General features: G+C 40.2%; 2 protein-coding genes across 5 annotated transcripts in view; one reads left to right on the forward strand and one right to left on the reverse strand.

The window, feature by feature from the left end:
- The window catches only part of LOC149748369 (uncharacterized), a 66,728-nt gene extending 44,727 nt beyond the window's left edge, over positions 1 to 22,001 (reverse strand). For both annotated transcript variants that reach the window (XM_089917455.1, XM_089917454.1), the window contains exon 1: positions 32 to 22,001. In XM_089917455.1, coding sequence (XP_089773581.1) covers positions 21,252 to 21,920 — 669 coding nt within the window. In that variant the 5' untranslated portion in view covers positions 21,921 to 22,001 and the 3' untranslated portion in view covers positions 32 to 21,251. The remainder of the gene's footprint in view (positions 1 to 31) is intronic.
- Positions 22,002 to 22,099: 98 nt separating this feature from the next.
- The window catches only part of WASL (WASP like actin nucleation promoting factor), a 66,232-nt gene continuing 60,802 nt past the window's right edge, over positions 22,100 to 27,529 (forward strand). For all 3 annotated transcript variants that reach the window (XM_089917452.1, XM_089917451.1, XM_089917453.1), the window contains exon 1: positions 22,100 to 22,213. In XM_089917452.1, the coding sequence (XP_089773578.1) occupies positions 22,100 to 22,213 (114 nt within the window). The remainder of the gene's footprint in view (positions 22,214 to 27,529) is intronic.

Genomic DNA, 27,529 nt, shown 5'->3' on the forward strand with positions numbered 1-27,529 from the left:
GCCTGTGTTCACAGCCAACCCCCATACCTACTTCAGTTAAGAAGCCACTTGAAGGGATGCATCATCATTGTCAAAAGCTGTGTCTCCCAGTGCATCCCAAATCTGCAGTTGAAGGATCAGAAGTGGCACCACATTCCAGTCACAATTTATGGTGCCAGTGCAGCAATGTCTTGCTCCAAAATGTAGAAAATGTCCCTCTCCCAAATCTCATCTTCTGTCATAAAAACAGCTCCTTCAGCTTCCACACAAATCACTTCTTCCCCAAAGACTCTCATTTAATAGGAGATCGGGAAAGAGACATGGTGCCCTCCATAGCATTTGTTTCTAGAGCCCAGGCTCCCATGCACTAAACTTCCTCAGACTTCCCATAACTCCAAACCAAAGTCCTCCTGACAAGCAATCCATGAAAAGCAGGCTCTTCTGAGGCTTATGCAAGCAGTTTTCAAGAGATGCTTAGTCAAGACTAAATCCTGGCAGTGGACCCAGTCCACTTTGAAGTTGAGATCCCTGTCACATAAGGATTTACATGCAAGTTAAGGTAATTCAAATGCAGAGACCTATAGAAATATACCTTACTTTATGTAGTATTTTCCTGAAACTTTTATATAAATTGAAAATTTGTAAATTAATTCCTATTTAAAATGGAATATAGAATAGTAAGTATTTGATGTTCTCCGGGAATAGCCTCTTCTGATCCAATTCCTCTAATTTCCCAGATGAATAAAGTGGCCCAACCAGTTTAAGCCTGCCCTTGAGATAAATGTAGTCTCCCCTATTTTTCCAAATTGCTGCAGGTCTTCCACTTCTGGTTCAGTGGGCTTTCCATTACACCAGTTGTCTAGGAATGTTTGCTACTTTAAGGATTCATACGGAGAATGATGACAAAAAGTTGCGTGTGTTTGGGGGGGGCACTCTTTTTGTGTGTCATTTAATGGGGAAAAAAAAGAAAAGGGAATCCAGAGATTGAAATTAAGAAACCTAAATCTAAGTCCCTGCCGAAAATTGGCTGCACTCAGCATTTTATACATGACACAAAGCAAAGTGACTCTATTCCTGCATGTATTTCTTTTTGTCTTATTCCAGACATGGTTGAGAGCTAGCAACAAAGTCATTAGTTATTTTCTATTTATAATCCTAGTATGGAGTATAGAACATAGACTCTAATGGCATTTTTTAAGATTTAGAAGGTTTTTTTTAATATTTGAGATACTTGATGAGTTGTTCACGTGTTCAATCATTCATTCATTCAACAAGTACTTATTTAACACTTATAATGTAACAAGTACTAAGCTAGTTTCCAGGTATAAAGAGTGGAAAAGACAATTCCCTTGTCTCATAAAGACAAGAAGAGACATAAAAACAAGAAGACAAGGATATAAAGGATAGAAGGACAAGAAGAGTTTCAGGGAGGAAGTATCAAGAGATGAGGCAGGTGAGATATACTTGAGTCAGATCAGGAAAAGGCTTGAAGAATGTTAATGATATTGACTTCACTGTAGGAGACTGGAAGGTTTCCAAGGGGTTATGAGTAGCTGGTTTGCATTTCAGAAAGATCCTATGACTGCAGAGTTGAATAAGAATCAGAGGAAGAGAGATTCATCAGTCGTAGGTATCCCAATGACAAAAGATAGACACTTGATCTAGGAATGTGGTAACAGAGACAGGCAGGAGCAGCAAAGGACAGATTTACCAGTTGAAAAAGAGGAGGACTTGACAGGATTTGCTCACTAACTGAAGGGCAGGGCAGGGGAGCATACCTCACTGGTGAGCAAAGCATAGAGGCAAGAATCTGGCTTGTGAGGTAATGTCCATTCACTGCCTAGCCAACTGCCATGCAGGACATAGTGTGAAGCAAATATTTTATGAACGGATGGGTGAATATGGATTCACTGATTGACTGACTACTTAAATTTATTCATTAAAAAAGCACAGAACCTGAGGGGAGAGATTAAAACAAAGAATGAACATTGCTAAAGAAGAAGAAAGCTCAATTTGAACAACTCGAAATTCCCATCTAGGTTGAGATTTCTGTGATATCTTGTGAGATCTGAATCATAAGCTTAAGGGATTTAAGTAAAGCAAATAGTAAAGATTTGACTCAAACAATGCATTGGTTGATGTAAAGAGAACACACACACACACATACATACACTAAGGTAAAACTGAGAAAGCTAATACCATGTGAGAAATGCATGCTAAGTAAAAACATTTTATGTGATGAGCATATAAATACACTGTAGTTATCCTTTTCCAAACTAGTATAAAATTGAGCTAGTACAATTTAATATAAAATTTAAAAACTAATAATGTAATCTCAGGTAGTGATACTTTATACTTATCTTATTTTCCATAGAAAAGAGGGAAAGAAATTAAAAAGAATAACAGAGCAAACTTTACATTATTCCTTCATATATTATTCATAATTATAATTATTAAATAACTGAAACAGTAAATGTCTAATTTTTTAAAAGTGTAAAACTAGGGACTTCCCTGGTGGTGCAGTGGTTAAGAATCTGCCTGCCAATGCAGGGAACACGGGTTCGATCCCTGGTCTGGGAAGATGCCGCATGCCGTGGAGCAACTAAGCCTGTGCACCACAATTACTGAGCCTGTGCTCTAGAGCCCGTAAGCCACAACTACTGAGCCCACGTGCCACAACTACTGAAGCCTGCGCACCTAGAGCCCGTGCTCTGCAACAAGAGAAGCCACTGCAACGAGAAGCCCACACACCACAATGAAGAGTAGTCCCCACTCGCCGCAACTAGAGAAAGCCCACACATAGCAACGAAGACCCAATGCAGCCAAAAATAAACAAATAATAAATTAAATAAATTTGTTTAAAAAAATGTAAAACTACGGCTCAAGCCTGATAAACTACAGCTTGTGCAATTCTTTCCCATACAAGTGCACAAACAGGAACTCATAAAGAAGAACATGGACCATTGTATTAACAGCAAAAACTTCTGAATTGACTGCCAAATCTAAAGAAGCAAGTAATAAGACTGAGCAAGAGCCAGGAAAAAGATTAAAGGCTGCCAGTAGCTTCCACAGACAAGAATAGACTTAAACCATCGTAAAAATATTCTACTGAGGCAATACAGGTTCCAGTGACATAGAAAAAAGAAAATCAAATCAAGACAACCAATGAATCTTAGGAGACATCATGTTGTGTCATCAATAGTTGGTACTATGAATCTTTTTTCAGAGGTGTTGTATAGCCTGCCATCAAATCCAGTTTTTTAGCTGGAACATCGGCTATCAGCTTCCATTGCTCATCAGTTGGCAGATAGCCCTCTGGGTTCTTTGATCTGCTCACCCCATGGCACTTCCACTTTGACTTGAGGCAGAAAGTGCCCAAGAAGCTTTCATCAGGCAAAGCTTAGTTTTAAGCCAGTTTTCTATAATTCTGTTCCAGAGATACCTAACTTACCATTGGTTTCCCTTACTATTCCATAAGTCACAATTTCTATACCACATAGTTCAACTAATGGGACCTCTGTGCTCTCCAGAATTCTCAGTTTCAATTCCAGTTTTTTGCCTAGTTGCTCATTCCCACCACTTAGATTAGGGGCCATTTATTTTTTTAAACTTCAGTCTTTGGGTTTGAAATTTTGTTCTAGAAACATCATTTTAATGGTTGGAAATGCTATTATTTGTGCACCACCCTCACAGATGACAATTACATCTAGACGTCAGAGTATCACATGTCTGATGATGCTCTTTCCACCCACTGTAAATTTTGGTGCCCACCTTACTTGAATTGTGACTGGATATTGCAGTTATCCATGGATTCTATCCACTAACCACTCAGCTTCCAGTCTTAGTGACCTCTCTCCAAATCCAAGTAATTAGAATCATGTACAAACTACCCATAACAAAAATGCCAAAATATTATAACAACCAAAATGTTCTAAACTGCAACCAATATACTAGCAGGAAGGTGAAATGCTATAGCATAGCTTAACTATAAGAATATATATGGAGGAAAATTATAGAATTACAAACATATGCAAATGATGAGCTGAAGAGAAGAACAACAATTGATATGGATTGAAATCAAATACAATTTCAAACGTAAATAATGGCTATAGAATTATGTGTGAGAGCAGCAACTGACAGATTCCCCTGATGTACAGTAAAGTTGTTTTCTCTCCTTTGTCATGCAAAATAATTATGAACCCATGAGGTAGAGATACAGAAGCACAAGCAATAAATTCAATAAATCTTATCAGTGACCATACAACTAAGGATAGTCTTTATGTAGATGTAATAATGAAGGGAATGTTGGTCATGGAGTAGCTATAATACCATCAATAGCATTTTACCATTAATCACAAACCTGGATCAGCAATGAGGCTCATTTCTAACTGTAAATGTCATTACATCTGTACATCTATATCTACATATATTGCAGCGGTTCTCAACTGGGGAAACTTTTCCTCCCAGGGGGATTTGGCAATGTCTGGGAACATTTTTGGCTGTTACAATGGAGGATGCTACTGGCATCTAGTGGATAGAGGCCAGAGATGTTGTTAAACATCTTAATGCTGCACAGATGCTGCATTAAGCAGCATTTATTATATAAACATGGCTGCACTTATTTAAACAGTTGTCCTTGGGGGAGGGGGAGGGAAGACTGGGAGGTTGGGATTGGCATATACACACGACTATAGATAAAATAGATCAGGGGTCCCCAAGCCCTGGTCCGCGGCCTGTTAGGAACCGGGCCACAGCAGAAGGTGAGCAGTGGGTGAGGGAGCGAAGCTTCACGTGCAGCCCCCCATCGCTCGCATTACCACCTGAACCCCCCACCGCTTCCGTGAAAAAACTGTCTTCCACGAAAGTGGTCCCTGGTGCCAAAAGCGCTGGGGACCACTAAAATACATAACAATAAGGACCTACTGTATAGCACAGGGAACTCTACTCAATACTCTGTAATGACCTATATGGGAAAAGAATCTAAAAACGAGTGGATACATGTATATGTATAACTGACTCACTTTGCTGTGCAGCAGAAGCTAAACAACATTGTAAATCAACTATACTCCAATAAAAATTTTTAAAAATAAAAAAACACAACAAAAACAACAAAAAAGTAAAGTTATCCTTGATTCTGATATTTCAACCTAACTTTTAGTTTAAAAACCCTCCAAAGCGAAGAATTAGCCAGTCCAAAATATCAATAGTGCCGAGGCCCAGCGACCCTAATATATAGTTGCTGAAATCCCACTCTTGAAGGTTTCAGCCTCATGACCAAATTACCTCCCCAAAGCACCACCTCCTGATACCATCATGTTGGGGGATTAGGATTTCAACATATGAATTTGGGGGAGAGGAGACATAAACATTAAGTCTATTACAGCTGGTAACCATACCCTTTTTTACTTTAGAAACTATCTACCCTAGTATTCTTATATCTGCTGTGGGTGGAACTGACCCATCTTCCCCAGGTGCATGATGCAAATTTATTAGTCAGACACTGCAAAACTCCGTGCTACAGTGATTAGTTAAGTAACATGATGCTTGTCAGAGTAATGAGAATCAGACCTAAGACTTTTGCTCTAGTTGTGCGAAAAGAGGAATTTGCTTGTGTGTTTTCCCCTGGAATTATTGCTAAACTGGTAGGTGATAAGTCCTGGAGCTGCAGGAAGCCAGTACACTGAGAGTCTGACCAAGAATCATGGCCACATAGAACAAAGCTGAAAGGTAGAGAATGAAGGGCTGAGACCTACTGACATCAATGAATGACAGATCCAGCTAAGCCTTAAGAGGTCTATCTTGAACTTGTCAGTTAACAGACCCAGTTCTCTCTCCCTCTCCTTTCTCCTTCTTCTCCTTCTTCTTTTCTTTACATATGCTAGTTGCACTTAGATTCTGACACCTGCAGTCAAGAGTCCCTTTTATCAAAGATATTTTGAGGCAACAAAAAGCATACACAATAAAATTATTTAAAAGAAAATCAGAACCAGGTATAGGAGAGCAAAATAAACGAATCCTAAGCTAACACAGTTCAATGTTTTCCAGTGCATGATATATGTACTACTGATAGTATGTGAGATGATTTTAAGCATTATACAAATCATTTATTTTGACAGTTTAATAATATTTTGATGTGAATTAAAAATATAGCTAGGGGCTTCCCTGGTGGCGCAGTGGTTGACAGTCTGCCTGCCAATGCAGGGGACCGGGGTTCGTGCCCCGGTCTGGGAGGATCCCACGTGCCGCGGAGCGGCTGGGCCCGTGAGCCATGGCCGCTGGGCCTGCGCGTCCGGAGCCTGTGCTCCGCAACGGGAGAGACCGCAGCAGTGAGAGGCCCGCGTACCGCAAAAAAATATATATATATATAGCTAGCATATCAAACCCAAGTGTTCTTTTAAAATACATTTGTTAAAGTAAAAAACTGCTTTGATTAAAATTAGAATATAAATTCTTCTGGAGGTATGAGGATATAGCAAACGTCATGAAGGTATCATGCAAATGTCTGAAATTTTGAAAGCACTGACATAGTTGATATGATAGCATCAAATTTTGCTCTGAGTATTTGAGCAGCCTGAGGTGGGGCAGGTGGGGTTGGGAGGGGGTGTGTGGAAAGAAATACATTATTTTACAACTATCATCAGAAAAGAGAAATTGTACCAATGCTTCTGGACAGCTTATTCTCTGTAACTAAATTCCGAAAGAAACTTCTCACTTAGCACTCTTATAGAGAGACTATTAACTTATATTACTTAAGAAAAATATCCTGAACAATAGTTTTATCATCAATATAAAAGTGAATTCATAATACTTTTTCTTACAATAATCTTCTATTAAAATCAAGAGTTTTTACACTATAACTTAGTGCACTTCATTCTATAAGAGGCTTAAGTTAATGCAGTACAACCATGCGGCCTCCCAGGGATTGAATTTAATGCAAAAATAAAAGTTAAGTTACCTAGGGGTTTCGATGGAGAGCATTTCCATTGAAAACTTTTCAAAATCCCACATTTCTCACTGGGTTTTGAGAGTAGCTGAATAGCAAAAAATTATGGTTTATGCTGTCTGAGGTGGTTTTGAAGGACTGGTGTTCTACATTTCTACTTGAGGACAGACTCTGACGTTTTCAAAATCAAGAAAACAAAGGCAACTATTACTGATGACCAAAAGAAAAGGCTTTTTGTAATTCAAAGAGTTCTGTAGCAACTACAATTAGGAACCTTGTCATAATAGGTAAGATATCAACATAATGTCCCTCAGAAGAGAAAATAAGCTATTAGAAATCCAAATTTAGTAGGCCTCTTCAGTTAGGAAATATAGGAATAGAAGTTGGAGAGTGGGAAACCTAACAATCTATTTGTTGGAGAAAGAATAAGTATTATAATGGAACAACAGCAACAGGCAAATGAGAGAAACATCAGGACTTGGCCTTGGAAAGTTTATCTTCAGAAGGAAATTAAAATAGCTTTAGGAAGAGTAAAGCAATAAAAAATGAAACCTGACCTAACAGAAGAGAGTGATAGAACATATCGATAGACTAAAGCTCCTTGGGACAATGTTTTGCTATACTAAGGAAGCAAGAAGAGTATATTGCTTTCTATTTTTAGGTACGAAAATAGTTTTAATCATAGCCTTAGTTTAAATAAATATGAAGACTAGGATAAAGACCTGAACTGTTTTTGTAGTGAATTAGTTAAAGAAATGATGACTCTAGAAAGATGGACTACAAAAGCAGTTTTTCCTTTAAGTCTTCGTTTCTGGTAATTTAAACATGTTTATTTTTTCTTTTACTTGCATAAATATTTGCAGGAAAAACTACTTCATTAGCATATACTACTTCTCAGAAATTTATGGAAACTAAGAAGGGAATTAAAGGCAAAATATTAGAGTAAGAGACCATAAGTCCCTTTCTTATCATATTTCCCATAGAATTAACAGATACTCAATAGTGTCTTTTTTTTTTTTTTTGGCGGTACGCGGGCCTCTCACTGTTGTGGCCTCTCCCGTTGCAGAGCACAGGCTCCGGACGCGCAGGCTCAGCGGCCATGGCTCACGGGCCCAGCTGCTCCGCGGCATATGGGATCTTCCCGGACCAGGGCACGAACCCGTGTCCCCTGCATCGGCAGGCGGACTCTCAACCACTGCGCCACCAGGGAAGCCCCAATAGTGTCTTAAGAGCAGTGATTTCTCCACCCAATGATTACATTTTAAACCCTTGACTTGCAAAAACCCCTAACATACTGTATCCCCAACAACTGTATACTGTCAATTTCTCTATTTACTTATACTGACATGGTCCCTCTTTCCTACTCCTGCCCAACTTGCTTAGAAAACAAGAAGATTGTTCTATACAGGCAATATCAGTGTGACAATTCATTTTCTTTATTTATCACTTGTAGCTTTGTTAATTCAAAAGAAATACAAAGCAAGAGCTTCCAGAAAAATGTATGTTCAGTTTTCCATGAGAAACTGACAAGTTTTTTGACTAACATATACTTTGAATGGTGAATAAAATGTCCACAGTGATTAGCTTCTATGTCTTTAATGTTGCACTTTTGCAGTAGAAATATATTTAGACAGATTATTTAAATATAATATGTAATTCCTGGGCAATCCAGTACTACTATTGAATGTATTTCTATTATTCAGAGTCATTGTCACCTTCAAAATAAATTTTTTTCTTTGCTTATGAGAGTGTTATGTATCAAGAGTGTCAAAGAAAAGCAAGTAAGGTTAGAGAGGAAGCTGGTACCTGGCAAAAGATCTCCCAATGAAAATCGGAGAATTTTGAAGTCTCACCTGGCTGCAGAGGGTAGCTTCAGCATTTATATCCTGATGGGTGAGAACAGAAGTCTCGGCCGTGATTCAAAAATTTTGCATTGGGAGAGCCAGGATTATTTAGAAGAAAAGGATATTGAGAACTACAAGGATATGAAGCAGTTTCTTAGAACTCTGAACAGTCCTCCTTTAGTTTTTCCCTCCCTTCCTTTCTTTCCTCCCTTCCCTTTCATGTTTCTCTAATTCTTAGTCAACAAATATTTATTGAGAATCTGTGCTAGGCAGTGGGGGATCATGTAACTGAAAAATACACATATATGGGGTCGTATGCACATAAAAATACAGGATCCATCACCTTAGAGTCAAATGAGGAAACAAATAAATACACATCAGTTTAATTCATTTTAAGCTGTAGTGGAATTGCATAGTGGAAGTTTCGATGTGGGAACCAAGGAGAAAAGGGCACCTTACCTGGGAAATTCAGAAAAGCCTTCACAAAAGTGGTAAATACTTGACCTGGTTGTTGAAGGAGGGCTTGCCACACAGACAACCTTAGGGAAACAGGAGAGAGGACACTCCAAGCAGAGGGAATAAGGTGTGAGAAATGTGGCCTGTTGAAGCAACTCTAAGCACTGACAGAGTGTGAAGTGTAAGGGGTTGGGCGCAGGGGGAAGAGTTACCAGAGCATGAGGCTGAATAAGTTGGGAGGGATAGATATTGAAGGGCCTTATATATCTGAGTGAGGAGCTTAAATCTTACCCTGTTAAGTAATGAGGAATCTCTGAAGAAATTTTTAGGGAGGCTAACATGATCGGCTTCTCACTTGCTTGCTGGCAAAAATGTACAGGATGAACTGGGGGCACAGCAGTGAGACTTAAAACAGGGAGACCAAGAAGGCAGTCAAATATGGTCTGCTTTGCGGCATAGGCAGAAGAGACGAAAAAGAGGTGAAAAGGAGGTAAAATTGACAGGCTATAGCAACTGGAGAGAGGACGGGGACAGTGTGAGGGATGGGACAGGACAGTTTTGAGGTTTCTGACTGGAAAAGAGTACACAGCTGTGTTATTCACTAAGACAAGAAAACACCTTAAGAAGAAAGATTTGCAACAAAGATCAATGAGTTCGAATTTGTGCACCATGCCTTTAAGGAGCTTATCAGTTGGAGCTACAGATCTAGATTAAATCCAATGGTGCTTGGAGAGCCTGAGGAAGATAAGATTGGGATGTGTATGAACCTGCATGAAAACAGCAAATTGTGAAAGAATGACACATTCTCCTTATGTGTGTCAGAACACTATAATGTGCGTGCACATAGACACCATCATTACGTAGGAGCTGAGTCATCATACCAAGTCAGTTTGCATTCTTATTAGAACTTCCCTCTTTCATCAATTCAGAGTCCTAGTCTAATTGAATATAACGTAAACATACAAGAATTTCAGTATGAAGAATTTCAGTATGAAGAGTATCCAGGTAAAAAAGAAGTGCCAGTATTCCACTGTCTTTATCTTCCTACAAATCTTAAAGGAGGAAAATGGAAATGTGAGAAAGAAAATATGAAACTTAATTTTTAAACAACTTGTTCAAATTAGTTTAAAATGTTATCTTGGTCAAGGATCTTTTAGGTGCAGGTAATAGAAATGAGACAGGAGAGAAGGGGGCAGGGCACAACCATTAAAAGAATGACATAGCCATTGAGGATAAGACATAAACTGGTTGGAACCAACTAAGCCCAAGACAGTGGAAGATTAGACTTTCAGTAGACCTTGAGCCTCATTATACACTCATTATAATACACTAGCATGCTAAATGACACACCCACAGGTGTTATGACAGTTCTGAGGCCAACCATCAAAGGCCAAAACATAGCCCAGTTCCTGGAAATCCCCACCCACACCCCCAAAAGAGTTGGAATTATCTTCCTACTCCTTAGCCTATGAAATTACCCAGCCCATAAAAACTAACCACTCCTGCAGCCTGGGGGCTCTCTCACCTCTGGGATGGTCCACACTCTTATCTATGGAGTGTGTATCTCCCAGGGCTGTCTCACTTTCTGAGATGGACCCCATTCTGCCTATGGAATGAGTATCTAAGTAAACCTGCTTTCACTTTATTCTGGCTCGTTCTTGAATTCTTTCCTGCATGAAGCCAAGGACCCTCATTTGGTGGCCTGTCCCAGGGACTCAGCTGAGACCCGGGATATGACCATCCTCTCGTGTTCCATTTTCTTGCAACATCTTTTGAGGAAGGTGGTCTTCTACCCTTCCCCACTTTTCCTTTGATTATAAAAATGTAGCCCACTTAGTTCTTGGGGCAGAGCCCTCTTGCCTGCCCGCTTGAATCCTTCACAAGCGTCCTATTTTAATAAATCTACTTCTTACCTATCACTTTGCCTCTTACTGAATTCCTTCTGTGCCGAGACATAAAGAACCTGAGCTTCATTAAGCCCTGAGATGAGTTGTGGTTTTCAGTTGGAAGACTGTGGGTTCAAGTTCCAGCTGAGGTGCAACTGGGTTCCAGTACCACCTGAGGTGCACTTTCAGAGAGCTCTGGAATAAACCAAAAAAGAGGAACTTACATAGGATGATGGAGAATCCAGGAACAAGAACTGATACTGGGCCTCAACTGGGAAATGGAAAGCTAGCAGGGATGGAGACTTCTCTTCCTTTTATCTCCCTCTCTAGAGATCACATGATCTCACATCTTTGCTTCTTCAAGTCCGCTTCATTCCAATTTCTCTCTGTAAATTGCTTTGTTCTTCTTTCATGAACACAGCAGAAAATGGCCACCCCACATTCCTTGAATTTATATGTCCTTAGTTTATGCAATTAGCATATACTAACATCTAGAATACATGATCCCCAGATCTCAGGAAACAAATTTGTTGGCCCAGAGATTATTTAGCCCTGGTCCAATCTTCTATGGCCAGAAGGGCCTTAAACCTTAGATGTGACCTTCTAAGGGCAAGGTCACAAAATATAAATGTGGCTACCACTACTCGGGATCATGAACATCAGCTTTTGAAAAAGAATAGGTATCTATTACAGGAAAATATAGAAGAGTAAAGATGACATATGGATTCCAGTGATCAGTAAGTGATCTGAAAGCTAGCAATGAGCAGAAACTGAATGGGAAAAGTACAGCCAAAAGGAAATGATTTGAAAACATATATATATATATGCTGCTATGCCCAAAGGAGATACAGGGACTGGGAACTTAGACGGCCAAATACAACCTTCTAAGGTTATTTTAGCAAATAACTGTACTTGTCCTTGAGAAATTGCTATCGAACCAATTTCTCACCCTGTCTCTGCTCGGTTCTGTATTGTAGGGGGGTCACCCTTACAAGATACAATTCCCAGCTTCCAAATCAGCTGATTTCCAGCTGGGTTCACTCAGTGAGAGTGCTGACCAAGCAGAGAAAAACAATTATTGGACTTTGATGAAAAGATAACTCATATCCAAGTACTATTTCACTTTAAACATTTGTCAGTATTGCTTTCCTTGCCCTGCTCAGGACTAGTTATTGAGGCCCTTCACTTGCAGCTTATGCTTTAGAGCTGTCACTAGTCTATTCAATGCTTTTGTAGGAATTAGCAAAAGATGTCTCCTCTGGGTGCCAGGGCACACGACTTGTCTAACAGAGTGTGAGCCAGATATCAGCTCATACAGATATAGAAATTATCATTTGGCATCCTGTGAGTGCAATGGAAAATCATGGATTTAGAAACCTTCCACTTAAAGGAACTACACTGTTGACAGTTTCCCTTGACCAGTTCATGCACCCAGCTCCCAGCTGCTGGGAGTGTTGCCTGCTAACAGCTCACAGTTGCTCCCTTCTCCAGAGATTTGGCATTGCTTTTGGCTAATGGGAGTCAGCACCCAAATCCCAAAGCTCCCTCTTCCCAAAGTCAATGGCTGAGTGTGTAATAAGTGACACACAAAAGGCTGATCCTCTTGCCTCAAGGTGACATTTCTGTGAAGTGAAATTTCATTTATGACCCAGTGTTTCATTGTCTTGGATCAGGCTAAGGCTAGACTTCATCTGACATGTCAACTGTGCAGTGATTTCCCCTTCCCTATGCAGCTTCCTTCATTCCCTTGTAAGTGTTTCCTGAAGAACGTTCTTTCAATAAAGCATGTGTGCCTGAACCCCTGTCTCAGGCTTTGTTTCTAGGGAACCTGCTCTAATACAAGCACTAATCATGATTTTTTTAAAAAATATCTCTAGAGGACAAATAGATTCTGGAGAAACACAGGAATAATTTAAGCAATAAGATAAAATGGGTACTCTAATACTAAGATTTAGGGATTCGATACTTAAATAATATGCAAAGTTGTAATTATTGATGAGATGACAAAATATTTTGTTTGGTACTGGAAACTCAAGAACTGAGAAAACCGAAGGGAAATAAGTTTTAAAACTTGTTCTACACTCTATAGGGTGTTCAGGTTACAAGTTTATGGCTGAGTAAAAAAAAGGATTCTTGAAAATCTTTTTTTTTTGTGGGAGATCCATTAACTTTAGTTCTATTTAGTAGCAATAGCTACCATTCAGTGAGCAACCATTAAGTGCCAGGTTTTGTAGCAGGTGTTGTTATATACGTTATTTCAATTTTATTCCCTACAACCATGAGATAGGTATCATCTCTATTTTACAGATGAGAAAACTGAGCTACAGTGAAGTAATCTGACCACTGTAGAGCTGGTCTTCACCCTAGGTCTGTCTGACTATAAGGACTGCATTATTTTCATTATATTATGCTGCCTCTCAGTGAAATTTTTAGACACATTTAATCGACAGCTGTTGCTAAATAACAATCCATATACATGCACATATTCTCTTATACTTTCCTGCCTTTTCCATTTTTAGACACGGGTGAACGAGGAGTTTGAACAAATAATTGCTAAGGCCCCTTGATTCCCAAACAAGGAATAAGGAACTTATTCTAACATGACCACTGACTTTGGCTAAATTTTTTGAGTGTTCAATGTTTTTCCTCAACTACTTAAAAAAAAAAAAAAACCCAAAAATATTAAGTTCCAGCTGTGGGGAATTGAGAGGCATGACTGATTTAACAATGATCAAGTATTATGCAATCTAGTTTTGAATATAAATGATACATATTAGAGCGATAATTCCATGAAACCACAGTCTCAAATCACCCATTCCTTTGTACTGAGGTAATTAAAAGTAGGATGTTTATGCTCAAGGGATTGTAATTCTTATCACCCCCTCTTAGAGGTAGGCTTATAATAAGGTTTACATATTCATTTCTATACCACCAAAAGGTTGTTTGTAATAATAAAAAAAAATTGTTTATATTCTCTTTTGCACTGCCTTTTTACCCATTACTTTTTAAAAAGCTGGATGTCTTTTCCCATGGGATTGATTATATAATTTTAAGCTGAAAAGGACCTTAGCAATCAGTAATTCATTCCTTTCATTTCACAAAGCAGTAAGTGGAAGCATACAGAAGCTGAGTCACTTTACTAAGATTACATGGCTAGTTAATATCAGAACTCAGATTAGAACAGCTAATCCGTTTGCCCTAGCAGCTGTTTTGCCAGATGTGAACAATGAAGACATTGTCCCTACAGAGCCTACACTATCTAGGCCTCAAACTGACAAGAATATATCCCAGGGGGTTTTATAGTTCCCTCCCAAAAAAGCAATGGGATTCAGATACAGCCTGACATATACTACTGAGTGTCATATGTTGGGGGAGGAGAGGGAAGGTGCTTGTTGGTGGAGGTAACTTGAATCTTGAATCCCCTGGACGCCCTCATGGAGGCCCGGCCATCGTAATCACCCAGAAGGTTCTTTTAAACATGAACTGATGAGGCCTACCTCCAACATTCCTAATTCAGTTTCTGATTCAACGTGGTGCCTGAGATTTTGCATTGCTGACGAGTTCCCAAGTGATGCTACTGGTCGGGGGAACCACATTTTCAGAACTACTGGTCTATCCCCCAAAGACCCTAGGGATGGCCAGTCTACTATATCTTGTTCTGGTTCTTGTTCTTACTCCAGTATTTGCTTCCAGAGTTGCTTTCCCAAACCAAGTCAACGTTGATTTACTGTTCTGTCAATTGCACCAAGCTAAAAACTATTACTCCCAGAAACCCATAAAACATACCCTGTATTTCTCCTCTCAGACTGGGACCCTGGATATCTACGCCTGCTCAGGAAAAAAAAAAAAAAAAATCACTTCATGCTCTGGATTTGCATTAGTTTGCTGGTCATCCAAGGTGGAGGCCATTCCTGTCTACTGCTGTTAGCCACGACCCCTCTCCCTGCTCCCCTTAGGTTGTGTGCTGATTTCTGCAGATTGCATTTTCTCTCCCAGGGCTCGCAGAATATCACATGCTTAATACTCTGTGGCAGAGTTTGGACAAGACTCTAAGTTTCTTGACCTGATTTCAGACCATGTATAGCTATCTTTGTACCTCATGAAAAATATTCACATATTGTGCCTTGGATCAGATGTGATCACTTGATTTATAAGTATACATTTAATATTGTATAGGCTCAACATTAAGAAGATATCAAGATGAATAAGACATGCTCCCAGCTCTCAGACAGCCTTAAGACTAACAATGGAGACAGACATTTAAAAAGTAATGATAATTTCCAAATGGAAAATCTGTATATCACTGGCTCTGACAATATATTAAAATGATATACTATGATTTTCTTTAATGGATTAGCTAGGTAGCTATTCATAAATAAATGACATCAAAATGCATTATCTTATGGTACCAATGCATTCAACCATTACTAACTTTCCAAGGGCAAATAACCTAATTAATGTGGAGGGAAAAAAAATTGCTAGTTCATATTAAAGACAAAAAATGGAATAAAAAGGACTGCTTACTTCGAAGAGACAAAGTTTTATAATTCTTTCAGGTATGTATGTTATATGCATGTAATGCAGTACACAAAATGCTATCGTTATCACTTTCATAAAATTGGAAAGCAAGTACTATTTATGTTTAATATTTTATATTTTTGCTTTGTCTAAAAAGACCTCCTCTCCAGTCATCCAGTGTCCTAAAGTTCCTACTGTCTCTTGCTAACTTCTCCCCAACTAAATTAACTAGTTGCTGAGTACCTATAAATACTCCTCCTATGTTCAGGGAGTTTCTGACCTTATGAATCTGCAGATCCCTAAAGTTGAACCTGAAATCTCAGGCTCTCTTCCAGCTAGGGCACAGCTTTGTGACTTTTCTCTAAATAGACAACTCATGGGCAACTGTGACTTCAAAGCACATAAAGAAGCAAGTGGCACAAGGAATCCATTCTGGCAAAGGTGGCAGCAGAAATATACAGCTTTTAGAAACCCAGAAGAGTTCTAGTTTCTAGTTCTCAACTTTAGCATTGGATTTACAGTGTCCCTCCAGAGATGATAACAGATCACTGTTCACTGCAGCAGTTCCAGAGTGAAACCTGTGTGTCGTTCCTAGTTGCATAGAGAATGAATCAGGAGGCCTAACATATGACCAACAGGTATTTCAGAAAGAGAAGAAAAAAACTTCAGAAAGAGCAGAAAAAGAGTGGAGAAAATGATGAGAAAGTGACACAAGAAAACTTTCCAGTACTAAAGGACATGAGTTTTTAGATAGAAAGGGCATTTGAAATACCCATTTAATACAATAAATGTTAAAATGTTGGTATATCATCAAATTTCAGAATTCCATGAGCAAACAGAAGATCCTAAAAACTTCTAGAGACAATAGCCACACACAAAGGACCAGCATCAGAATAACATCATATTTGAACAGCAATGTTAAAATTAGAAATCAATGGAATAACACATCCAAATTCTGAAGGATAGTGACTTTCAATTTGAAATTCTAGACCCTGTTAAACTATCAGCCACTTGTGAGATTAGAATAAGACATCTGATGTGCAAGGTCTCAAAAATTTTACTTTTTACATATATTTGTCTAGGGAAGTCACTAATGAATACATGCTATCCAAACAAGGGAAAAAACCAAGATAGTTAACACAGGATCCAAGAATCAGAGAGCCCAACACAAAAGAGGTGAAAGGAAATCCCAGACAACAGCCATGCAGTCAAGAGAGCAACAGTCTAGATTAAGCGGAGGGCCCTGGGAGACAGGTCTCTGATTAAAACAAACAAACAAAAACAACATAAGTACATCTAATAGATTCCTGATACATTTGATTATGTGGAAAAGAGTATGGGGAGGGATTTTACAGTTGTTAAAGAATACGGAAGAAATGAAACAATTAAACGAAAGAAAATTTGAAGAAATCATCGAGGGGATAATAAACCCAACAAAGTAAAAGCCCTACAGGAATGTAAATATTGTAATGTAAATACCAAAAGAAACAGTTCAGAGTGGAGGATGACTCTGGGGGGGAGTAAATGCGGGTAGAGAAGGAAGCATAGAGCTTCTGGGTTATGCTGTTGTTATAAGCTTTGTAGTATCATTTTATTTTTTAAATCATGTGAATGTATCATTTTTAATAAAGCTAAAAATTGATTTTTAAAAAGTTATATGTATTTTGCAATATGTACAAATATTGAATTATGTTGTACAACTGAAACTAATGTTAATTATATCTCAATTAAAAAAAAAAAGAAAATACGTAAGCCTAGATTTCAACTCTGAAATGGAAAATGAACTACTAATAAATCTGAAGAAAAGAGTAATAAAAATGAACACAAAATTTACTGAAATAGAAATAACAAACTTGATCAAAATTACAACAAAAAAGTTATATGGTAGAAGAGTCCATATCCTTCATCTCAATACTTTCAGTGAAGTAATCCATGGAGGCTCAAGACATCATCAAAACATCCTAAGTATCCAAACTGCCTACTCATCCATAAGGTAGACTAACCTTGAGCACACTAAAATAAAGAAGCCAATGTCTGCCCTCTCTCATCTGGAATAATCCAACTGAGAACCACTGAGTATTCATTAAAGTTAAAGAGCAGTGGAAAAGAAAAAAAAAAACAGTAAGCAGCATCCTGGGAACTATAACATATATATTTCAAATAATTTCTTGAATAAAGGTATGTATTAGGTATGTGGAGACTAGTGGTACTGGCCATATAGTGGTAGTAACTATCACTGGTAATTCACTAGCACAATTAAGAATTCAGTTTTCCACTAAGACCAATAAGAAATCAGAATGGGCTGTAAATAAGTTGTCTATTTCTAAAAAAGTAAGCCCCAGAGAGGCTTGTACTCAAAATGAATTTAAAAGGGAGAGGGAGTGGAATATCGTTTGCTAGCTTACTTTTCAAGATTTTAGTTGATGAAAAATAAAACATTTAACTTGGGAGGACAAGGACAAATTCTCTTAAACATTTCTATATGCAACATTCGCATAAACGTGCAGAGATATTTTACAAGGCGAATATTCTAAACCCATGGCACTTGGAGGTTGCATTTGGGAAGCGACATTCACCACTCCTGCAGCAGCCAGGTTTGCTGTTGTTCTGTCTCTACAACTCAGCTCTGCCATGGGAAAGCAGCAAGTCAGGATTGGTAATTATGACTACAATGGCTGTTGAATGTCACAGATCCCTGGGTGCAGCTACCTCTACATTCCCCTACAAGGAAGGGTGTCATTCCATTTTTAAATGATTAACATTAGCAAGGGGAACAGGGTGCTTCAGAGGACTTGTAACTGTACATAAACAATGATATTTGTAAAGGAGAAAAGTGGATTAACAGAGCACCAGGACGGGAGAAATTGGCAAAGTATAACAATAACGGCAGGGAATGCATCTGAAAAAAATGCCTTCGTTTCCGTAAATACGCTACCCTAATGTTTTCTGTTAAAATGAGGACTTTACCTTAAAGGATTATAGCAAAGAGAGAAGAAAATAAAAGACCTAAAATAGATTCTAAGTGAGTCAAGGAAAGTCAAATAGGAAAAATTAAACAGGAATTGCCTTATTCTGAGTGATATCCATAGACATTTTAAGACAGCTTATGCATTTTATACCTACAGGAAGATTAGAATCCCTACAGTCTTCTTCACCTAGCTTACAAACTTCAAGATACTTAGTTGAAGGGAAATAGAATCCTTCTTATTTCCTGGATCAAATCCAGTCTCTCAAACTGGGTAAAAAGAATTTGAGATAAGAAAATAACTTGCCAAGGAAAACAGAGAGAAGGTTGTCTTGTGTTCTGCCAAATAAAGGATATGCTCTCAAGAATCAAAGGAAGAAGGGGACTTGCTAAAACCTTTCAAACAAATACAGCTAGTGCTGCTTGGTCTCAGGATGATCGTGGAAAAATAGAATCCTTGTATGCATGGTAAGGCAGGAAAATCCAAATATTGCTTGTTCACATGTTCATGAGAGTAAGGAAGTCCTATTGCCAATGCAATGTCCACGCTTACATTTCCCACAATTTAAGAATTAAGAACAAAAAGTTGGAAAAAGCCTAGAGAAAAGCAAAAGCGACAAGGAAGGGGTAGAAAATAAGAACTTAAATTGCAATTCTGTGGACAAAACCATATTTAAAATTTTGAGGAAAAGTTAAAGACATGTTTTGGGCTTGAGACAAAAGCCTATGGTCGTTATAATTTCCCATCCTCATTTCTAAAGAAAAAAGAACAAGGGCAAAAGAGTCAGAAAATTGCATTTAGAAATAGATAAGTTGTTGAAAATTTCCTGAAAGAAAAAAAATCAATTAAAACATAAATAGTCTAGACTAACAACAGGTTGTGAAAGGATTGGAACCCAATAGTTGTCAGCACGGGACAGATTCTTCAACTCATAGCTACTGTCCATTCAACTATCCTCCTATAGCTTCTTTTTTCAGTCCTTTTCCACATCTCTCTCTCCTATCTTCAAAATAGTTTGGTAGTCTGCAACGTTTAAAAGCTGGCATTCTGGCATAAAAATTGCTATCTTTCAGTTTTTATTAGAAATTAATATGATTCTGTCTCTAGATTGATAGTTTCAAAAAGTTTTGTAATTTCAGCATACTGGGACACATAAACCTATGTGACATAACATATAGCCTAACTAGAAATTCTGCTAACAAAGAAATTATGCCCCAAATTCACTATCTATCTGAAGAACTATATAGAGTCCCAAATACGAAGGACAATTTTCAAAGTAGCATGCTTAGATACGACCAAGGTGAAAGTACACATTTCAGCTCAAAGCTTGCTCCCTTAGCTAAGGGAAGGCAGAGCAGACCACAGGCAAGGATGGTCAATGACAGGACAAATAGTATTTGAGTAACCACTCTGTATCAGGTATTTTACACGTTATCTTGGTAAATTTTGTAACTTTGAAGTATGTTGAATTATCTGTTTATGCTACACCTTTATTAAACAGAAATTATTTTCACTTTATGGATGAGGAAACAAACTCAGAATAGCAACTTGGCCAAAGTCCATAAGGTTAGAATGACAGAATAAGAACTCCAGCTTAGGCCTATCTGAAGCTTATACTTCTGTTACTATCCTGGTTCACAGGTTTGAAAATATTATGAAACTAATCTCTACTTCTCAAGAATTGGTAATGCTTTCCACTATCACTGTGGCTTTTACATATAGGAACCTCACTTTTTTTTTTTTTTGCGGTACACGGGCCTCTCACTGTTGTGGCCTCTCCCGTTGCGGAGCACAGGCTCCCTACCTGCAGGCTCAGCGACCATGGCTGACGGGCCCAGCCGTTCCGCGGCATATGGGATCTTCCCGGACTGGGGCATGAACCCGTGTGCCCTGCATCGGCAGGCGGACTCTCAACCACTGCGCCACCAGGGAAGCCCAAATATTTTATATTTTTAAAGTGTATTGATAATGGTTTAGCAGTCTGTTTAGTACATCCAAGATTTGTACTGGGAGCTTTCAGAAATATTAAAATCAAATAGTTTTACCAAATTTCATTTGGCAAAGGATAGATGTCCTAAGTTTAATATAGGTAACTCTTTTGTTTTAACCGAATAGCAAGCAAACATGATGGTAAAGTTTATGCAATAAATGCTAATTTGTTTAAAGTGGAGATGCTTATAATTCACAGCAGTGGGTATTATTTACATATTTCAAAACTTGGTTTTAATACAGCTGTCTCGTATTTAATTTACTGAACAAAGGGGGTTATCCTAGGTGGCTTTCAGTATTCTGAGACATACAAAAAAAAACCAAACTCCTGAGATCTATAAGTTCTAAGGATTAAATCACAATATGTATTTCCCTGGGTGACACCCCAAAATGGGCACATTCATTTTGGATAAAAAGAACACAAAATCTTTCGGGTTTGAGAGAAAGAAAACGACGAGAGGGGGGAAAAAAGAAATATTTTTCAATTCACAAACGGGGGGGGAAATGTGTGGAGGACCCTTGGAGAAGAGGCTGAACTGAAATGTTACAAACACATTTGTCCTACGAGACACACCAGCGGGCGGTAGAGATCTTTTCTAAGTGCGTCTGCTTTCTCGGAACATCCATCAGCAAGATCTCTGTTTCAGAATTCTGGGAGAGACCTGGTCCTTCACTCCCACTCCCACTGCTGAAGTCTGGACAAACTCTGAGAAACCGTAGGCACCTGCGGCTCTGACGGAACCAGCGAGGAGCACGGGGGAGCGCGTCCCTTCTCCCATTTTCCGTCTGCAGATTCCAGACCTTTCTGACAAGTGGTGTGAACGTCCGGCTGTCGCGCCCCAGAAATGCGACCTCGTCCGCGGAGCATGACCTGGGTCTGCACTGAAGCTCCGCAAAGATGTGCGTCCGCAGAAGAGAGACGGGCAGCTCGGCCACGGAGACCTGACGCCTCCTCCCTCCAGGCCTCTGCCAGCGGAAAACACCCGAGAAAGGAGCCCAAACCCGGTAGCCCGCGCCTGACCCGCAGCCCCGCATCCGGCCGCCCCTCGGCCGGAAGGGGGCGTGGCCTCGGTCCGGCGCGGCGAAGCCAGCCGCGACGTGGGGGGGGGTCCTCCCGGGGCCGCAGACGCGCGTTTCCGGCGCGCTCCCCCGCGTCTTGCGTCCTGTGGTCTCGCCCGTCCCCGCTGCCATGTTGAATTGTGCGGCCGCCGCCGCTGCTGCCGCTGCCGCCGCCGAAGGAGGGTTGGAGGAGGAGTTGGGAGTTTAGCGCAGTCGCCGGAGTGCGAAGACAACGAGCCTCCGGCCAGAGCCTGGGCCGGCCGGAGCTGGGACTTCCCATTCTCAGCGCGGCCCGCCGTCGACTCCTCCTTCCCGTGGCCTCCTCCACGCGCCGGCGGAGCTGCGAGATGCTGCGCCTCTGATTACCCTCCTCCCGCCCCTGTCACCGAGAAAGGGGACGAGCGCTCGCCCACTCGCTGGAGGAGACGGCCCTGGCCTCCCTACCCCGCCGGCGAAACCATGAGCTCCGGCCAGCAGCCGCCGCCGCCGCGGAGGGTCACTAACGTGGGGTCCCTGCTGCTCACCCCGCAGGAGAACGAGTCTCTCTTCACCTTCCTGGGCAAGAAATGTGTGGTCAGTGGCCGAGACCCGCGTCGCCGCCCCCGGCCTTACCTCACGGGCCCGGGCTGGAGGGCCGGGAAGTGGGAGTGGGGAAGGAGGCGGGAGCGGCGCGGGTGGGCGGTGGTGCTGCCGGCCAGGCCTCCCGTCGGCCCCGGCCCCGCGTCGGCCCTCCGGCCCCGCGTCGGTCCTCCGGCCCCGCGTCGGCCCTCCGGCCCGGCTTCCTGGGTGCGGGCCGGCGCGGCCGGACGCCGCCTCCCGGACCTGCCCGGGGAGCACGCAGGGAAGTGTCACCTCCGCAGGCCTGCCCTGGAGCCCTGCTCGGTCGGACCCGGGTCCGTGCCCTTGCTGCTGACTCAGACTTTACTGTCAGGCCTCACGGGGATTTTCTTCTTGCCCGAGCTGCTTGATCTTAGTAACTGGGCCCCTGGACTGGCCCTCGCTTCTCCACCTACAGCCGATCTGGGGGCGCCTTTCTTCACAATGCCAGAGGTTTCAGGAGTGGGTCGGTCGGGGACCGAGGCCCAAATATGAATGAATCGGACCATAAGGTGGTTTTTTAATCTCCTTTGAGGATCTTCATTCCTTTGAGGAATGAAGTCGAGTGCGTCTGTTCAGAATGAGGGCAGGAAATGCTACTGCTCCCCATTGCAGAGAAACGAGGTTTATTTCTCCAGCGGTCTCGCCCAGGCCTGGTTTTTCTCTCCTCTCCACTGTTTTTTGATTTTGGGTTTTTTTTTGTTGTTTTCTTTTCTTTCTTTCTTTCCCCTGGTGGGAGATGTTGCTCTCCCACACCAAGCGCAGAGGAACCGCAGTCTCCAACAGTTCTTGGCCTTTGGGGGTCTGAGCATGGGTCTTAGGTTCGTGCAGTGCGGCCTGGTCCAAGCCCCGATGGCCGGTTGGGAGCGAGCAGCTCTGCTGTGGGAAGGGGAATGTGTGTTGTTGACGGAAGCGTTCATTACACGGGCCGCTGGCACTTCTGCGGGTGGGGAGGTTCTGCTCTGCGGGATAGGCCTCGTTAGGCTGCATCTTACTGCGCTGGCTGGGTTGAACTGTGGTTGAGTTTGTTGGAACGCTGTTTGGGTCCCTTTCTTCCCCCTTTGCTGCTTAACACCTGCGGAGTATGTGCCACTGGAACCCGGGAAGCACCGAGTGAAATGCCAACAGGGCTGTACCTTTTACAGCTTTTCTTAGTAGTGCTAAGTGTGTCAAACCAGACTCCACCTGCCTGTTTGAGAAGTTGGGATTAGACAGGTTCTGGGAAGTTACCAGATTAATTGTTAACTTTCTAGGAGTTTACCCTTTGTATCCTGTGCCATCCAGTAGGAGATTGAATCATTACATTCAGTTCAGATGTGTTTCAGATTTCAGAAGTTAGACCTGATTAGAAGAATAAAATGAGGGGGGTGGCTTAAAATGAGAACTGGGGGACACAACTGTAAGGGCAGTCAAGCCCTTTACTCCCCACACACACTTTTTAAACCAATGAGAAAACTGAGCCAGTGAGCCCGAAGTCACCCAGCAATTTAGTAATGTAACCAGAACTAGAAAACCAGGACTCCTGATGCCTACTCTGTTGTACTTTCCACTACATCATGTTGTTTTAGAAGAGTTTTTTTTCTTACTTGTTATTGACTTATTTAAAAGTGGTATGAAAGGAATAGTAACTTCTATTTTTCATCAGAAACTGATATAATTAAAGTGTAAGACTCTTAAAGCAGCACTAATTTTTGAATATTTTCAACTTAGGAAAATCTTCAGTACTTCAAAAATGACATTATTTAAAGTTTGTGGGTTTACCACTTTTGTTGTGTAATCTGTATCAGAAAGCAAGTAGTTGTACCGTGTGTTACCTACCAGACGCATTAACTTTAAGCAGGAAGGACATTATATTTATACCCAAGTATACTGACTAATTGTACCTGTAATGTTTACTGGTTTCAAAAAAATGACTGATGTGGAAGAATACAGCGATAGATAGAGAATGAATTTCTGTCATTTAAAACCACACTGTTGTAGTTACCTGCTCTTGTGGTGTGAAATGGTTGCGGAGATTAACTTTAATATTTGAAGTCTCCAATTATTACAGAGTAAAGAATGATATGTTAATTTTCTGGAACAATCCTTTTTTTTTTCCTTTGCTGACTATGCAGTTTTTTGTACAATACTGAAATACATGGTCTCATTAAAAAAAAAAAATGAAGCAATGAGATTTATAGGTCAGACCAAATTTGTTTAGCAAGATGTATTCAGAACTCTATCTAAGAATTCAGGAAATGAAACAGGAGTAGTTGTAGTCCCAGCTCTCAAGGAGTTTCATTCCTCCTTTCACTCAGCAAATATGTATTGAGTAGCTAAATGTTGAGGTCAAAATCAGGGTTGATGCCTGCACTAAGGGAGCTTACTATATCTAAAAAGAGAAACAAATGTGTAAACTGGTGAGTATGTCAGTACTTCAGAGTGATGTGCAAGAGGCTGCATGTCACAATGGAAAATCCTGTATCCTGGCTTTGTAATCAGCAGATCAGGGTTTAAACTCATATGGTCACTTTGGACAAGTTTCTTAAGCCCCCTGTCCTAGCATTGGTTTTCTCTTTTCTAAAATAAGGATACTATCTCTTGGGGTGGTTGTGTGGATTAGAAGGACTATATGTGTAGATGCTATTATTTTTATAAAAGTTTAGGAGATCAGAAGAGAGGATGAGTAAACGCTTTTTAGAATGGTCAGTACCTGAACATTTAAGATTAGTAGGTATAGTCGTCGTCGGGTGCTCAAGTCCCTTGCAGTCAGCCCTCCATGTCCAGAGATTTGGAGGGCCGACTACCCCCCAGGTTGATGAGAGGTATGAAACAGCTTGGGAAGTCAGGGGACCTCCTAATAGTATGTTATGGAGCAAGAAGGGGTCTCAAGTTTAGGTATGCATTGGAATCATTGGGGAGATTATTACAAATGCATATGGCTAGGCCAAATTCCTAGATAATATTCAAATTCATTGAGTCTGAGGTGTAATTGGACATTTCTATTTTTAGCATGCTTAATAGAAGTCTCCAACTTATATCACAGTTTGAGAACCACTGCTAAAATCCACTGTTTTCTAATAGGGTAATCCTGAAGCACATTGGAAATGTTAATAGGTTTTCCCTCAATCTTTGGTCCATAAATTCTTTCAGGACAGCATTTCTCTAACCCCATCAGATAACAATGTGTATTTCATAGGTGTAAGAGATGCAGTTGAGGAAGTATTGCGCTAGTTAGTGGGGTACCACAAGATCAGATTTGACTTTTAGAAAGTTTGGGGAGAAAGGTAGAGGCACTCTATTATAGAAGGTGGATTGAGGGTTGTTAGATTGGAGGCAAAGGAGATCAGATACGTGTTTACAATCACCTGCATGAAATATGATGAGGGTGTGAATTAAAGCAGTGCTAGTGGGATAAAGGAGCAAAAGACTCCAGTAGGATTTCATCCCCCTTAGGTAGAGGGCATGAAGGAAGGGAACTGGGGAAAAGGCAGGTATAAAACCACCAGCAGAAAAAGTATGCAGAAACATGCATGTGTCACTAGATGTAAATATGCCTAGATGTTAATGAAACTCTAGGTTGCTGATTGTTTTCATGGAGGAGGTGAATTTTCAGTAAAGCTATAGTTTTACCACAGTTTTTAAAAATAGATTTTGAAAAAGTTGAGGGTTCATTTAAAGTTACATGTAAATATGTAAATATATGTTATGTAATTTTACATAAAGTTAATAGTTCTGTTGCAATTTATTAGCTGGTGGTATTTTCTTAGAACAATTAAGAAGGGTTAGAAACAAGATTACTAGGTCTAGTTTTGTAGTTAGTTCTGTTGCCTTTCATGTGTGTGATTTAACTTATTTTCTGTAAAGAGTATATCCATCTTGCCAAGAAAAGTTAAATATATCCATTCCTGAATAAGTAAGAAATTAAGGATTGGGAGAAAACAAAACCTTATACTATCCCTCTGGTCCAGATGGATTGGGGTTAGAAATGTTAACTATTACCATTCCCTGCATACTCACTTGTTTTGTTTCAGGATTTAGTGATATTTAAGAAGGCATTTTTATTAACTAAGTTTAATTTTTATTTTCTTTAGTTCCTCAGCACTTGTTTTAAGCTTGCTTAAAGTCTTTAGTTTTTTGTTTGTTTTCTCACCCTATATATAATTCTGGGAGATTAGACCTTATGCCTACATAGTCTTCTATAATTTTTATAATAACCAGCATACAGATCACTGAATTCTTACTGATTGCATAAATATAATAGCTAACTTGTTTACTCCTTAGGAGTTCATTCAGCATTTTTCATTGCTTGATCAGGTTGTTAAAACCTTCAGTTTCTAATACAGATGGTATCTGGACTTCAGTCTTCATTTATTAGGAGAACAAAGTGGTTTAATTCTTCTGCTGAACTAATGTAGTTGGTAGCAGTAGCTGTCCAACATTTGTTTCTGTGCTAAATTCTTAAATAGGTTTAGAGAGAGAGGTGCCTATGAGGGATGATTGTCTTGATGAAGCCCTAAATTGAGGCGGTCCTGGAGGGAAGTTAGTGCTGGGAATGTATTTCACCTTGAGTGATATTTAAGGAGAAAAAAAAAGGTAAAAATTCACAGGATTTGGAATAGACAAAGACATGAAGGCAACCTAGGCTAGTGAAGAGGGAAAAGGTGAGTACAAAAGTGAGTGTCATACGGGGTGAACTATAAGCACAGGAGATTTAGAAGAATCCAGCAGATCTGGGTTTATATATCCTTTTTTTTGTTATTCTTAGCTCTATAGTATAGTCATATTTCTTAACAAGTATGAGCCTTAGGTCTAGATTTGTAAAATGGACTTAGTCAAGGATTTCAGAGAATAATGCAATAATGTGTGTAAAGCAGTTAGAACGCCGGCCACTTACAAAGTGTTCTGGGAGTTGGAGAAGCATGTGAAAGAATGTTGTCATTAATACTATTCACTACTTGGTTTAGATTTCTTGTTACTGGCAGAGAGGTTTTAAAGTAAAATCTTGAACTGTATATTGTATTTGTTTTGATTTAGGTAAATTAATTCTAACATTTTGGCTTAAAGTCAGTACATTATAGAGTATGTAAATTAAGAGTTAAGCAGCAGCTGGAACAAATCTCTTTGGGGAATTTCTGGGCAGCCTAAGTCCCTCTGGCTGCTGACCGGAAAGGAAAAAAGGGATACTGGCATAAGAGTTAGGAGTTCCTGGGTTTTAGTCCATGCTCTGCCACCAATTAATTGTGAATGTGAACAGGTATCTACCTTCCTGAACCTCACTTTCCTGGTCTGAAAAGGAGTGGTTGGACAGAT

Source organism: Delphinapterus leucas, chromosome 9, assembly GCF_059928025.1.
Source record: "Delphinapterus leucas isolate spDelLeu-1000000601 "Yukka" chromosome 9, BTC_Dleu_Yukka2, whole genome shotgun sequence".
Classification (NCBI taxonomy): Eukaryota; Metazoa; Chordata; class Mammalia; order Artiodactyla; family Monodontidae; genus Delphinapterus; species Delphinapterus leucas.